Source organism: Cebus imitator, unplaced genomic scaffold (assembly GCF_001604975.1).
Source record: "Cebus imitator isolate Cc_AM_T3 unplaced genomic scaffold, Cebus_imitator-1.0 Scaffold9, whole genome shotgun sequence".
Lineage (NCBI taxonomy): Eukaryota > Metazoa > Chordata > Mammalia > Primates > Cebidae > Cebus > Cebus imitator.
In genome coordinates this window covers 6,120,791-6,135,324 of record NW_016107324.1, presented here as the reverse complement: position 1 = coordinate 6,135,324, position 14,534 = coordinate 6,120,791, and the positions used below count along the sequence as shown (strand labels likewise).

At 42.9% G+C, this 14,534-nt stretch overlaps 2 protein-coding genes and 1 non-coding gene across 13 annotated transcripts in view; all 3 read right to left on the bottom strand.

Annotated features, from left to right (window-relative positions):
- GABPB1 (GA binding protein transcription factor subunit beta 1) overlaps positions 1–11,968 on the bottom strand; it is a 79,176-nt gene extending 67,208 nt beyond the window's left edge. For 6 of the 11 annotated variants that reach the window (XM_037744349.1, XM_037744352.1, XM_037744367.1 and 3 more), the window contains exon 1: positions 10,504–11,968. In XM_037744349.1, coding sequence (XP_037600277.1) covers positions 10,504–10,527 — 24 coding nt within the window. In that variant the 5' untranslated portion in view covers positions 10,528–11,968. Of the gene's footprint in view, positions 1–1,870; positions 2,390–10,503 lie in introns of those variants that run through there. The other 5 variants (XM_017544904.2, XM_017544917.2, XM_037744380.1 and 2 more) reach the window with 4 other exon arrangements.
- Positions 2,974–3,075, bottom strand: LOC119473890. The gene has a single exon (XR_005203145.1). It is a non-coding gene; the product is annotated as a U6 spliceosomal RNA (small nuclear RNA).
- LOC119473634 lies at positions 9,029–10,495 on the bottom strand. The gene has a single exon (XM_037744387.1). The coding sequence runs from the start codon at positions 10,300–10,302 to the stop codon at positions 9,880–9,882; it is 423 nt and encodes a 140-aa protein (XP_037600315.1). The 5' UTR covers positions 10,303–10,495; the 3' UTR covers positions 9,029–9,879.
- Positions 11,969–14,534: the final 2,566 nt, after the last annotated feature.

The following is a 14,534-nucleotide window of genomic DNA, read 5'->3' as shown; positions in this document are numbered from 1 at the left end:
AAAAAAAAAAAAAAAAAGAAATAAAGTAAAAGCATGCATTGTAGACTACTTCAAGATTTAAGTGGCCAAACGCAGTGACTCACACCTGTAATCCCAGCACTTTGGGAGGCCGAGACGGGTGGATCATGAGGTCAGGAGTTCAAGACCAGACTGGCCAACATGGCGAAACCCCATCTCTACTAAAAAATACAAAAATTAGCTGGGCATGGTGGCTTGTACCTGTAGTGCCAGCTACTTGGGAGGCTGAGGTAGGAGAACTGCTTGAACCCGGACCCTGGACGCGGAGGTTGCAGTGAGCCAAGATTCCGCCACTGCACTCCAGCCTGGGCTACAGAGTGAGACTCCATCTCAAACAAACAAACAAAAAGATTTAAGTATGATAATGATGAAATTAAAAGAAAATCTGGGAGCAGGTGAAAAGCTAAGTAATGATAAATCTAAATGTGACGGGGCTGGCTGCGGTAGCTCACGCCTGTAATCCCAGCACTTTGGGAGGCCAAGGCAGGCAGATCACCTGAGGTCAGGAGTTCAAGAACAGCCTGACCAACATGGAGAAACCCTGTCTCTACTAAAAATACAAAATTAGCCAGGCATGGTGGCACATGCCTGTATCCCAGCTACTTGGGAGGCTGAGGCAAGAGAACTGCTTGAACCCGGGAGGCAGAGGTTGCAGTGAGCCAAGATCACAACACTGCACTCCAGCCTGGGCAACAAGAGTGAAACTTGGTCTTTACAAAAAAAAAAAAAGGATGGAAATTCCTTGAATTTTCCAACAGACATATCCAGTAAACTATTAGAGGAACAAACGTGCATGGGACACACATTTGGGAGTCATCAGCATGTAAAACATCTGAGAGAAGACAGAGAGGGGAATAAAGAATCAAGTACTGATGAGAATAACAGTGCTAAGAGGCTCAAGAAACTACAAACAAATCAGAAAAGTAGTAATCAGAAGGGAAAACCAGGATGGTAAATTAACACAAAGAGCAAGAAAAGAACATTAAGAAGCCTCGGTGGAAATAGTAACACATATATACTAGCTGAAAAGAGTCAGGATGAAGCCAAAATAATCGACACAAAGGATGTCCTCTAAAGCAACAATCTGAATTATGATATTCCAAAACTGCCTAAGTTAGGAAAGTAGTAGTAAAAGAACTCAGGACTTAACTAGCCTGGACAACACAGTGAGACCTCGTCTCTACCAGAAAAACACGAAATTAGCCAGTCTTGGTGGCAAATGCCTGTACTCCCAGCTACTCAGGAACTGAGGTAGGAGGATCACCTAAGCCTGGGGAGGATGCAGTGAGCTGCAACTGCACTCCAGCCTGGGCAACACAGTGAGACCCTGTCTCTGAAAAAAAAAAAAAAAAAAAAAAAAAAAACAACTCAGGGCAGTAACTATAATTCAATTCTTAAAATTTTCGAAATAAAGAAGAGAAATGCGGCAGATAGCTGCAAAGAACAGTAGCAGCAGTTAATCAAAACTGATTTTTTTTCCTCCCAAAGTACAGGAGTCTGTACATATTTGAAGGTAGGGAAGAAAAAACACTGCAAATAACAACCACAGTGACAAGAGAGGTAAACTTAACTGTGGCAGCAAGATTCTTCTTCCATTCAATTTACAAAATAAAATGAAAGAATAGAGATTTGTTATGGTGACAATGAAAAAAAATGTGCAAGTTTACACCTGGTTTTTCTTTTTCATTTAAACAGAAGTAAATGGCATCTACTGAGAGTTAAAGAGGAAGAAGGAATATAAGACAACAGAAAAATGCAATTAATAAGATGATTGCCAAGAAGTAGGAAGGGCCTATTTGGAATTGTTGAGCATAAATTTATAGTGGCCAAGATAATCTTCATAATTACTCACCTTCCTCCACAAATATGCTGTGACCTGTGAGGGAAAACAGAATAAATCGATGGTGGAAAAATTTGACAACAGGAGTCCAGTAAAACATAAAATAAATGAATGATATCAAAATACAGACTCTATCTAGTGCCTACAGGAGTAAGGTAAAGTCTTAGTCTGTTTGGGCAGCTATAAAACAAAATACCATGAACTGGGTGGCTTACAAACAACAGAAAATGACTTTTTGTTTGTTTGTTTGGTAGAGATGGGGTCTCACTATGTTGCCAAGGCTGGTCTCAAGTAATCCTCCCGCCTCAGCCTCCCAAAGTGCCAGGATTACACGCATGAACCGCCACACTCAGCCCAGAAAAATTATCTTTAATAGTTCTGAAGGTTGAGAAATCCAAACTAAGGCACTGGCAGATTCAGTATCTGCTAAGGGCCTGTTTCTAGACAGCAGTCTTTTTGCTGTAACCTCACATGAAAGAAAGGGCTAACAAGCTGCCTAGAGTCTTTTTTTTTTTTGAGACGGAGTCTCACTCTGTCACCCAGACTGGGTGTAGTGGTACAATCTGAGCTCACTGCAACCTCCACCAGCCGGGTTCAAGCAAGTCTCCTGCCTTAGCCTCTCATGTAGCTGGGATTACTGGCTCCTTCCTTCCACAACACTCAGCTAATTTTTGTATTTTTACTAGAGACAAGATTTCACCATCTTGGCCAGGCTGGTCTTGAATTCCCAACCTCATGATCCACCCACCTCGACCTCCCAAAATGCTGGGAGTACAGGCATGAGCCACCCCGCCCAGCCTGGAGTCTCATTTATAAAAGCATTAATCCCATTCATTAGGGTTCCAACCACCTGAGCTAATTCCTCCCAAAGGCCCCACCTCCTAATATCATCATCTTGGAGATTAAGATTTCAGCATGAATTTTGGGGAGATAAAAGCATTCAGACCATAGCACTAAGGAAGAGAAACTGGGAGTCTCTATGAATGAAACACATAAAGGAACACAGGAAAAGTAATCACATGGGCAAAGATCATAGAGTTCACACAACCCATTTAGGAGATAAAGGTACAGTATACACCATACTAATTTTTTTTAACTTTTTATTATTAAAAATAATAAATACGGAACCCATCACAAATTTACATGTCCTCCTTGTGCCCACGCTAATCTTTTCTGCATCGTTCCAATTTTAGTACATGTGCTGCAGAAGCAAGCACCATACTAGTCATTATTTTTTCCTCTGTTTGGATATAAATTAAGTGCTATGGACATAAAAGATTACAGGAGTCAGAAGGGGCTATACATCCAAAACTCTTATAAGAATAAGAATCAGCCTAATTCCAAAATTCAGTACTGTAATTTTTATGACCACCTCAGTCTCCACAACCACAGAACGGGTGTGTTAAAGACAGGTATAGTGGCATCTACCCACCTCCTTTAAAGAATCACTACTACAGGCTGGGTGCCGTGGCTCACACCTGTAATCTCGGCACTTTGGGAGGCCAGTGGGCAGATCACTTGAGGTCGGGAGTTCGAGATCAGGCTGGCCAACGTGGCTAAGCCCTGTCTCTACTAAAAATACAAAAATTAGCTGGGCATGGTGGTGGGCGCCTGTAACTGCAGCTACTTGGGAGAATCACTTGAAACTGGGGGGCAGAGGATGCAGTGAGCTGAGATCACGCCACTGCACTCCATCCTGAGCAACAGAGTGAAACTGTGTCTCCAAAAAAAAAAATATCTTGGGCCAGGCGTGTTGGCTCACACCCATAATCCCAGCACTTTGGGAGGCGGGGTTGGGCAGATCATGAGGTCAGGAGATGGAGACCATCCTCACTAACGCACAGTGAAACCGTGTGGCCTCCACTAAAAATACAAAAAAATTTGCAGGAGTGGTGGCGCGCGCCTGTAGTCCCAGCTACTCGGGAGGCTGAGGTAGGAGAATGGCTTGAACCCAGGAGGTGGAGGTTGCAGGGAGGCAGAGGTTGCAGTAAGCCGAGATCGTGCCCTTGCACTCTAGACTGGGTGACAGAGCAAGACTCCGTACTAAAAAAAAATAAAAAAAAATAAAAAAAAATAAAAAAAAATTAGTTGGGCACGATGGTGCGTGCCTGTAGTCCCAGCTACTCGGGAGGCTGAGTCAGGAGAATCACTTGAACCCGGGAGGTGGAATTTGCAGTGAGCCGAAATCGCACCACTGCACTCCAGCCTGGGCGACAGAGCAAGACTCTGTCTCAAAAAAAAAAAAAGAATATTATTCCTCAAGTATAATGAGACATAAACAAGCTATTTGGGTTATAGGAATGCTCAAAGCTCTTTTAGAAAAAAATTATACTACATAATGTAATATAATCACACCATAACTTTATATTATAACTTTAGGATAATTCTTAATAAGAGAATCACAGTCAGGGCCAACAGGGGCAGTTTTTCAAAGTTTCAATTTTTTTTTTTTTTTTTTTTTTGAGACAGAGTCTTGTTCTCTGTCACCCAGGATGGAATACAGTGGCATAATATCAGCTCACTACAACCTCCACCTCCCAAGCTCAAGTAGTGCTCCCGCCTTGGCCTCCCGAGTTGCTGGGACTATAAGTGCATGCCACCATGCCTGGCTAATTTTTGTATTTTTAATAGAGATGGGGTTTCACCATGTTGGCCAGGCTAGTCTCGAACTCCTGACCTCAAGTGATCTGCCCACCTTGGCCTCCCAAAGTGCTGGGATTACAGGCATAAGCCACTGCACCCAGCCTAAAAGTTTCAAATTTAAAATTAAAAAAAAAAAATAACAGTATCAGTGTGCTCAGTATTTTTTAAACCAAAGGAGATAGAGGTGGACGTTTTCCTTTTTTTTTTTTTTTTTTTGAGACAGAGTTTGGCTCTTGTGCCTAGGCTGGAGTGCAATGGCACAATCTCGGCTCACTACAACCTCTGCCTCCTGGGTTCAAGCAATTCTCCTGCCTCAGCCTCCCTAGCAGCTGGGATTACAGGTGCCCACCACCATGCTCGGCTACCACTATTTTAATTGACTGTTAAATTTACCATGTACTATAAAACTATATAATACCATGAAAAGATGTTTTAATATTGTAATAAATTAGGACTAAAAATTGAGTAAATACTTAATAGGTTCCTTATCTGCAATTCCAAAAATCCAAAAAAACTTCTGAAACCCCAACTAACTCATCTTGTGTTAAACCTTACGCAAACTGATATGAAGCTATTCATGGTCTTTATCCTATTTAGTGCAAACATTCATACATTTTGCTATAGAAATAGTAACACTTTTGAAGGCAGGTATTGCACTGGATTCTGTTAAAAGGCCACACATTACTACCTTGCCCATATCAAAAAAAAATCTTATTCCAAAACCCTAAGAATTTGAATAGTGAACTGTTATCCTATAATTGCTAACAATTGATTGAGCTATTAACTATGTGTCAGGTACTGTTCTCTTCACTTTATATGAAATAACTCATTTAATCTTTCCAATTATCATGAGCTAGGTATTATAATAATACCATTTTACAAAGAAGTAAACTGAGACACGGAAAGATAAGTAAACTGCCTAAAATCACAAAGCTAGAGTGTAACTAGCTGGGATGACGCTGGGATAAATATTTAAAATATTACACATAAGATTAACAAAACATAAGAGAATTGATTATGGTAAGGTGGTAGGAGTCAGTGATATATTTCTCTATTCAATTGACATTACTTCCAGAGTAAGGAATCAAACAAAAAATTACAAAACACTACATGCATTTATAAATTCTCATTTAAGTACAATTTCCATGAACTTGCTTAAAATGCAGAGAATAAACCCAAATTTCTCAGCTTATGCTAATATTTTTTTTATTGCAAAATAACATCTTAATATCTTAATTACAACACACAATAATTCATATTCATTGAAGAAGTTAGAAAATTTGAATAAGCAAAAAGAAAATAATCATCTATAAAACTATACTCAGAAATAACCATTTAACAATTTGGCACATATCCTTCCAGACATCAATATATTATTGTTTTGGGCTTTTTTTTACCAAAATGAAATCATGTTTTTAAATCTACTTTTTCTCACGTATACCAAGACATCGTTTCATGTCTTTATATTATCTTTACATCATTTTCATGGCTGAGTAGGCAGTACCCCACTGTAGGGACAGACCTTAACAATCACTGTGAAACATTTAGATTGTTTACAATTTTACCACATTATGATCAAGAGTACTGGCTCTGGAGTCACACTGGTTGGATTCAAGGCCTGGCCCTAATACTTACTAACTCAGCTACCTTGAGCAAGCAACCTAATTTCTCTATGCCTGTTTTCTCTTCAGCAAAACAAAAATAGTACTACCCACTTCATATGATTACTGTGGGGGTTAAAGGCATTAATACACAGCTTTTATTATCAACAAAACGGCAGTTGGTATGTTCACAGCTAAATCTTCACACACATCTTTACTACATCAAAAAAAAGCCTTTAAAGGGAATTTTCATATCAGAAGGTATGCCCATTTTTAAGGCTCTGAGTCTGCCAAATTAGTGTGGTTTAAAGCCCTTCTTCAAATAGCCTTCTCACTTAACACTCATTTCTCTTTATCCAAGAAGGCAAAAACTATTATCCAATAAAGTTAATCAGCTTGGTTCAGTCAATTAGCTTTTTGTGCTTCCACCTGTAAACCTCGGCATATTTAACAAAACCTTAAAGTTTATAGGTAACTAGAAGACACCTGGCCCAAATTCTCCTTCAGCACAATTCCTGCACTCTAGAAACCCCAACTTGTCAGTGAATAGGACAGACTACCACCCAAAACAACCCATTCTATTTTTACAGGTTTGAGCAAATATCTCTTGGAAGAGAGCTGAAATCTACTTCTTTTAAACTTCTACCCACTGACCCTAGTTCCTTCTGGTCAAGGCAAATCTGATCCTTCTGTGTGACAGAACTCCAAATCCTTAAAGGTAGCTGTTACTTCTTAAAAGAAACTTCACTTCTTTAGGTCAAACACCCCATTTTTTCAACTTTTTCTCATTTCAAATTTCTCTCACATTTATTCTCTACAGATAAGTGATTTCAACACTTAAACATGTCCACCACCTTGGAAATGAGAAAAACAGAGGTCTGGTCCTAGCTTACTTAATCTTGAGCCTGTGTGTGTGTGTGTGTGTTTTTTTTTTATTAGCTCTCCAGATGATGCTGAAAGAGTCTGAGAATGAATACAAGGTCTCACTTATGATAGTATGCTACCCAAAAAGCCGTCCCAATACCCCAAGTATAATATAACCAGTACAAAATAAAGTGGGTCTAACCTTGCTCTTTCAATAAGCTGTTCTACCAACTTAAGAATTATTCACGGACAGGTATGGTGGCTGACGCCTGTAATCCCAACATTTGAGAGGCCGTGGTGGGAGGATCACTTGAGTCCATGAGTTTGAGACCAGCCTAGGCAACATAGTGAGATCTTGTCTCTACAAAAAAACTAAAAAATTAGCCGGATGTGTTGGCACATACCTGTAGTTCCAGCTACTCAAGAGGTTGAGGCAGAGGCAGGATCGCTTGAACCTGAAAGGTGGCGCGTGCCGTGAAACATAATTGCATCACTGCACTCAGCCTTGGTAACGGAGCAAGCAAGACTCTATCAAAGAAAAAAAAGGGGCAGAGGGGGAGACAGGGTGGGAAGGGGAGAGAGAAAGGGGAGAAGGAGTAAAGGGAGGGAGAGAAAGAGAGAGAGAAAGGTGCACTAGGTCACCAACAACTGAACTGACAGCTGATTGCATCAAAGCATCTTCTGTGTATAGAGCACTGGGATGTGAACACAGAGAAAAAACACAGGCCCTAATACTGATCTCATCTAATGCTAGATTTACCTTCCAGAAAGCATGAAGGAACAAACATCTTCAGAAAGGTGTAATACTAACTATAGCTGTCCCAAAGTAGACATATCAGAGCTATAGAAACATTGTGATTACTAGCTGGAAATCATAATAGTTGTTGGGGAGGAGGGAGGAGGGGAGACATGACACTAAGGAAACTAAGTTGCTCTGGCTCTGAACGTCAAGATTTTGTGTGGGTTTGTTTTTTAATGTTTGCAAAGTTAAAGTCAGAGAGAAGAGATGGAGGCCATCAGTGAGTTCATCTGAACTCAGGCTACTTAAAAAAAGAGACTGGGTAACCGCCTCATGCACCCTCAAAAATAAATTCATGATTCAAAACTTCATGTAATTTCTGAATTCCTCATGATACGCAGTTTCACAATGTCAGCCAGGCTGGTCTCGAACTCCTGACCTCAGGCTATCTGCCTGCCTCCGCCTCCCAAAGTGTCGGGATTACAGGCGTGAGCCACCGCGCCCGGCCAAACCAAGCAAGTATAATTAACCAAGATCCAATCTATTTTCATTTAAAATAGCAAACATTAAAAATACACCTGGTGTTTTCTAACAATTACACGAAGAATGACCAGATGCTTCCTGTTGATGGAACAGTAGAGAACTACAGACTTGACAGATTCAGACTAGAGTTCACAGAAACAACTGGAAACAAACTTAGCTTCCTTTCAAAACCACTAAAGTACTGCCTTAAGTTTTTACACATTAATCAATTAAGTATAATTGTCTCCCAATCTAGAAAAGCCAGAATGATTCAAAGAACTCAAAGGGTTATGTCTCTGCAAACGATTCTTGACTTCACCAAAGGATTCACTGCAGAATTAATTCCCTGTAAAAATCTGTACCTCCTATAGTTTTCAACATGTTCTATCTTTAAACATAACATTTACACAGAAGTGTTCACAAGCATATGTAATGTGGAATTCACGCGTTACTTGTGTAAATCATTACAAATATGTACTGGAATTAAAATTTTTAATCACTTAGGAATATTTTCAAATGCTTCTGAGTCTCCGATATCATACGAAGATTATGCAATCCTTATCCGTGATTTGGTTTAGGCACCTAAATTCCAACTTTTAAAAAAGTTAGAGCCCAGTAAAAAGGCATGGGAATCAATCTTATTCGTCTTCTTAAAATGTGTCTTGCATAACATCCTGATTTGACGTGCATGGTGAATGCAGGGTAAGAATGACACATTTGTTTTTGTTTTTGTTTTTTTTTAAAGTATGAGTGTACAGTGGAGTGTTCCAGAGGTTACATGATGTGCTAACCACAACAGTCTGAAGATTTAAGAATTTTCTATTGAACCAGACATTAAAAAGATTTGCAAAAATTTAAGGTGTCACTCAACATATCTATGTTAACATGCAATGGATTTTTTTTTTTTTTTGGAAGGAAAAAAAAAAAAGAGAGAGAAAAGAAAAGCCATCTTTAGTTTCCTTAAATTCAAAGTCTGAGCCTGAAAATGGAAGTATCAAAGCTGATGGTTATACGTCAGTGAGAAAAAAATTTAAACCAAGTTGGCTGGGTCTTTACATGAGATAATCTATCCGCAATAAAGAATGTCTGTCCACTAACTTCTGCATAATATATGAGAGGGCATCTTTTAATTCTGGGAGGGCAATGTACTTTACAAGGACTTTACATTTACAGACTACATCAAACCCTTTTCCAGATAAAAATTATACTTCGGTAACTTGCCTGAATCGAGAGAGTAAAACAGTCCGGAGAAAAAACTTAAAATGTTTCCACATTATCAAGCCCCCTTCAGAAGTACTGTGGTCTCTGCCCCTCCTTTGAACAGATGTCTGCTCGCCATAGTCCAATCAGATTTAAAGCAAGAGTATCTGTACTGAAAACAAGCTTAAAGTAGGAAGACACACACAAAGCAGGCCTGTATCATTCCTTTGGTTTCAGTTTTCACGTTGCACCCTTGAGGTTAGGCACGCTGATTTAACACAGTAGGAGAGCTTCACCGAAACACACTAACCACACACTGATGAACTGTGCCCTGGCAGAGATGACCTGGCAAAATTCTCAACTTCTTCCCTGAGGCCGTGCACCCGGCAGTCTCGGCGGCGAAGTCTTTGGGGCAGAAGTGCCGAGCCTTCAGAACGGCAGGCTTCTCCCTCTCAGGACTCCAGGCCCCGCGGCCAAGGCTGTCTCTGCGGCGGCCCCGCGCGGGACAGGCCTGGCTCTCCCGTTAACTCCGTCCGGGCGGGCCGCTCCCGTCCCGGCCCGAGCGCCTCGACCCCGCAGCACAGAGCGCCCAGAACCGACCGCCCCAGTAGCTCGTTACCCCCTCCGGAGAGCCCGGCGGGGCCGTCAGGCTGCCCAGACAAAGGATACCGCGGCGCCCAGAGGCCGACGCCCGGCCGCGCCTGTCTTCCTCCCTCTCCCGCCCACCGCCAACCTCCAGTCGCCCGCAAAAACCCCCGATGCCTCAGCTCGACCCCATCGCTACCCTGGGGCGGCCGCTCGGGACGGGCCCGCCGGGTAGCAGCGAAGAGGCCGCGGCACGCCAGGGCCGAGGAGGGGGCGGCGGCCGCCACCATGTCTGCCCGCCCCTCCCAGAAGCGGGGTGCCCAGCGGACAAAGCGCAGCGGCGGGGCGGGCGGAGCGGGCGCCCAGGCCGACCCCGCCGACCCCCGCGGAATAAGCGGGGCCAGGAGCCCCGGAAACCCGGCGCCTTAATGCAATAAACAGGAAATCGCGGGGATGATCTGGGTTCCGGGGGAAGTGGAATTATTTTTTACCAGCGAAGAGATCAACTTCCACATCCGGTGGTAACAGGGCCCTACACAGACCCGCACTGACCTGGAAAAGCTTCGGGAGCGGCGACGGGGAGGCAGCAGGAGGTGGTGCGGGGACCCAAGGCGCCTCGTACCCGGCCGGGCTGACGCGGCCCCGCTACACACAAAGCGCTTCAGCTGCACAGGGCGCTATTTTCCGAAAATGCCGCGTCTGGTCGGCGCCCAAAATCCCCACCGAAAAGTCCCCCGTGCTGCGCGCGGAGGGACACATGGTGTGCGAGTGAGTCAAGCTCCCAGCATCCCTCCCGGACGTGGCCCTCGTCAACTCCTCTTCCGAGGATTTTCCGTCTCTGCACTCGTCGGCAGATCCCGCTACTACCCACTCCCTGACTCTGTTCCGGAGGGGAGAGAGGAGAAAAAGGGTCTGATTTTTTAACGAAGGGGAGGAAAATATGCCATTTCTAGCGCTTCAGCCACACAAAGAAAGCGGCGGAATGATCCGCTCTCTGCGACCGCAAGTCCCGGCTCGCCCGGCGCCTGCGCGGCAGCGGGGGTGGGAGCTGCGGCCGGCCATGTGCGCGGCGGAGAGGACGGGTGGCAGCGGAATCTTCCCGCCTGTTTGTTCGGTGGGTAGGAGTTTGGAAACTGATGTTCCTGTGCTACCCTTGGTGTCTCTGTGATGTGATCGTTGAAAGACGGAGACTGCGGAATCTTTGGAGTTTAAGCTTGCCAACTGAGCGGCCTAGCAGAATCCTGGGAGGCGGAAGGACAGCCAGGAGGCTAGGATTAACGTTAAAGTGGCCCTACATTCAACTAGGCAGACTGGGATGAGAGTCGCTGTGGAGGTACCAGGGAAGGAACGAGAGAGCTTCCTTTTCCACTTTTGTATAAAATCAGCAGTCAGGTTCATGACGAAGATGTACATATTTCTGTAGCTTTTTTTCCCCAACATTGTAATAGTGCCTCCCATTTCGTAGACCCTTGTAACTGCTTGCTAAATATCCTTGGATTACTGCCCTCTCAGAGGTAGAGCTCTGTTTCTCCGTGGCTGGAATGTCAAAAAATTTTGTTGTGTTCTATTGAGAAAGTAGCAAAAGTTTGTTTGGAGATGGAGATTTGCAAAGTTAAAAAAAAAAAAAAAAAACCACCTTTTGAACTTAATCTAGATGTGATTTGCTTAGGAGCTTAACACATTGGTATGTTTTTCACAGCGGAGCCTGGACGTGGCTTTCCTAACCTAAAAACTACAACTTCTAGCATCCTACCTACATCTAGGACTTGGGAATATTTGAGACAGCGCCAGTAATTTAATCCAGGAGAGTTGACAAGCTTCAGTGAAATCCATATTGCGTACTGATTTTGTGCTCCCTCAGATAAGTAATCTTTATCCACTCAGCCTTTTGTAATAATTGATGTAGTAAAGTTTTGTAGTCTGCGTAATTTATTAAAGCATTGTGCCTAAAATAGAAGAAAAGTAGCATAAAAATCATAGTCTATGTTTTATTTTGATTTAATATTTTCATTGCTTCAGTTAATAGAAATTTGTCAAAATTTTTCTGTAGCACTGTTTGAACAGTTAATTATTGCTGCAGAGTTGTTACCCCCATTGATTTTAGACTGTAGAATGTAGACAAGTAAATAGGCATCATCAGTATGATGAGAGTGAAGCTGCTGAATACTGTGGAATCAAATAAAGGAGGAACCCCTCATTAAACCAAGAGGGAGGAATAGAGTAGAATGGGACTGAAGAAGCATTAGCTTTCATAAGGGCATTGGGGGTTATGCCTGTAATCCCAGCACTTTGGGAGGCCGAGGTGGGCGGATCACCTGAGGTCAGAAGTTCGAAACCAGCCTCACCAACATGGAAAAACCCCATCTCTGCTAAAAATACAAAATTAGCCGTGCATGGTGCTACATGCCTGTAATCCCAGCTACTCAGGAGGCTGAGACAGTAGAATCACTTGAACCCAGGAGGCAAAGGTTGTGGTGAGCCCGAGATGGTGCCATTGCCCTTCAGCCTGGGTGACAAGAGCTAAACTCTGTCTCAAAAAAAAGAGAGAGTATTGGGGAAGACCTAGACAAGAAGCAGTAAGTACAGATGTTTGGAGGCAAACACTTGAGAGATTGTTGGGTAAAGAAGACAGTGCTGAAGATCTACTTCTGAAAGCCTTGAATGCTATATGCAGAAGTCAGCTTCTGAGAGCCAGGGCTATTGAAAGATTTTAAGTGAAAGAATCATAGGATTGAATTCATTTTAGACAGATCCCTGTTACACAAAAATTTGAGACGAGGAAAAGAGTTTGGAGAAAACAGTAGGCTGTTAGCCAATAATGACTTAAATTTAGTTGGTGGCAAGTAGGAGTGAAGAAAATAAAAGTGATATTAGTGAGATGTTTGGTTAACTGAAAATGACTGAGGGAGGGAGATGTCAAAGGTGACTCCCAGGTGAGTTGGAGCAGCTTGGAGGATAGTAATATCTTCACTGAGATTAGGAACAACAAGAGAGAATATATGTTAGGAAGGAAGAAGGCTCTGTTTTGACCATGTAAAACTTGAAGTGCCTGTGAGCCAACCAAGCAGTTAGGTATAGTCAGCAATTAGATATTCATTCAACACTTGTTGGAGGAGCACCTGCTCTGTGCCTGGCACTGTTCTAAACACTGAAATAGATAAAGCAGCAGCAAAACAAGCAGGTTTTCTACTCTTTTTAGAGGGAAACAGCATATAAACAAGTTTTAAAAATAGAGAATATCCCATAATAAGTTCGTGAAGAAGCCTGGTCGCAGTACCTCCCACCTGTAATCCCAGCACTTTGGGAGACCGAGGTGGGTGGATCTCCTTAGGTCAGGAGTTCAAGACCAGTGGGGCCAACATGGCGAAACCCCTTCTCTACTAAAAATAAAAAAAATAGCTGGGCACAGTGACACACGCCTGCAATCCCAGCTACTGAGGCAGAGGCGGCTACTGAGGCTGAGACAGGAGAATAGCTTGAACCTGGGACACGGAGGCTGCAGTGAGCCAAAATTGTGCCACTGTACTCCAGCCTGGGTGACAGAGCAGGACTCTGTCACAAAAAAAAAAAGTTCATGAAGAAGATTAAAGGGTGATTGGGTAAAGTGTTACTCTGAGGAAAATAGAGCAAAGTTTTGGTGGTTGGTTGATCAGAGATGGCCTCAGTGAAAAGGTATTAGGAAGGAATTAATAGTGTGAGACCAAAGGGAATAGCTGGGCAAAGGCCCTAAGGTGAGACGTTTGTTATGTTCAGGGAACAGCAAAAAGGTCAGTGTAGCTGAAGTCTAGTGAGCAAAAGAAGAAATGATACAAAGTGAATCGCTCAGCCTTGGTAAGAAGGTGAAGTGCACTGGAAGCCACTGAAGGATTTAAGAAATGGGAGTATCATGGACTAGGAGAGTAGCAGTAGAGATGAGGAAAGTGGATAGATCCAAAAAGCTGACCTGTCTTGCTCGCCAGTCAAATGAGGAAAGGGAGGAATCAATTGTGATTCCTAGGTTTTGGGCATGTTGTCTAGGTGGAATTAATTTTAATTATGCCCTTTGTTTAATCCAGTATATCCAAATAATACTTCACTTTGTGATCAATATAAAAAATTACTAAATATTAAAAATCCTAAATTAGTCTCATTTCACTTCCTGCATTACAAGTGGGTCTAGTTGCTACCATATTGGACAGTGCAGTTAATGAAATAGAGAATCGTGGAAAGTCAGACTTAAAAAGTTGTTTGGAACCAGCTCAGGAAGGCCTTGGATGTTAGATTAAAGGACTGAGATTTCACCCTTGAGTCAGGCAGAACAGTGGATAGTTTTCGAACTAAGGAGTGACACAACATTGTGCTTATGGCTAGAAAAAGGCCACTAGGTGGCCACCTGGTGAGTCAGGACACTCTTCAGTTGCTTTGACGTCAGCCCTGTGGACTCAGAAGTCTGATTTTTGTCAGTGCCCTAGTGCACTGTCACCTAAAGTATGGTCCACAGGGTAGTGCCAGTCTGTAAGCCCTTTGTTACACATCCATGACA

Coding starts and splice junctions, on each gene's coding strand:
- LOC119473634 (XM_037744387.1), bottom strand. CDS start 10,302: ATGGTGGCGGCCGCCGCCCCCTCCTCGGCCCTGGCGTGCCGCGGCCTC.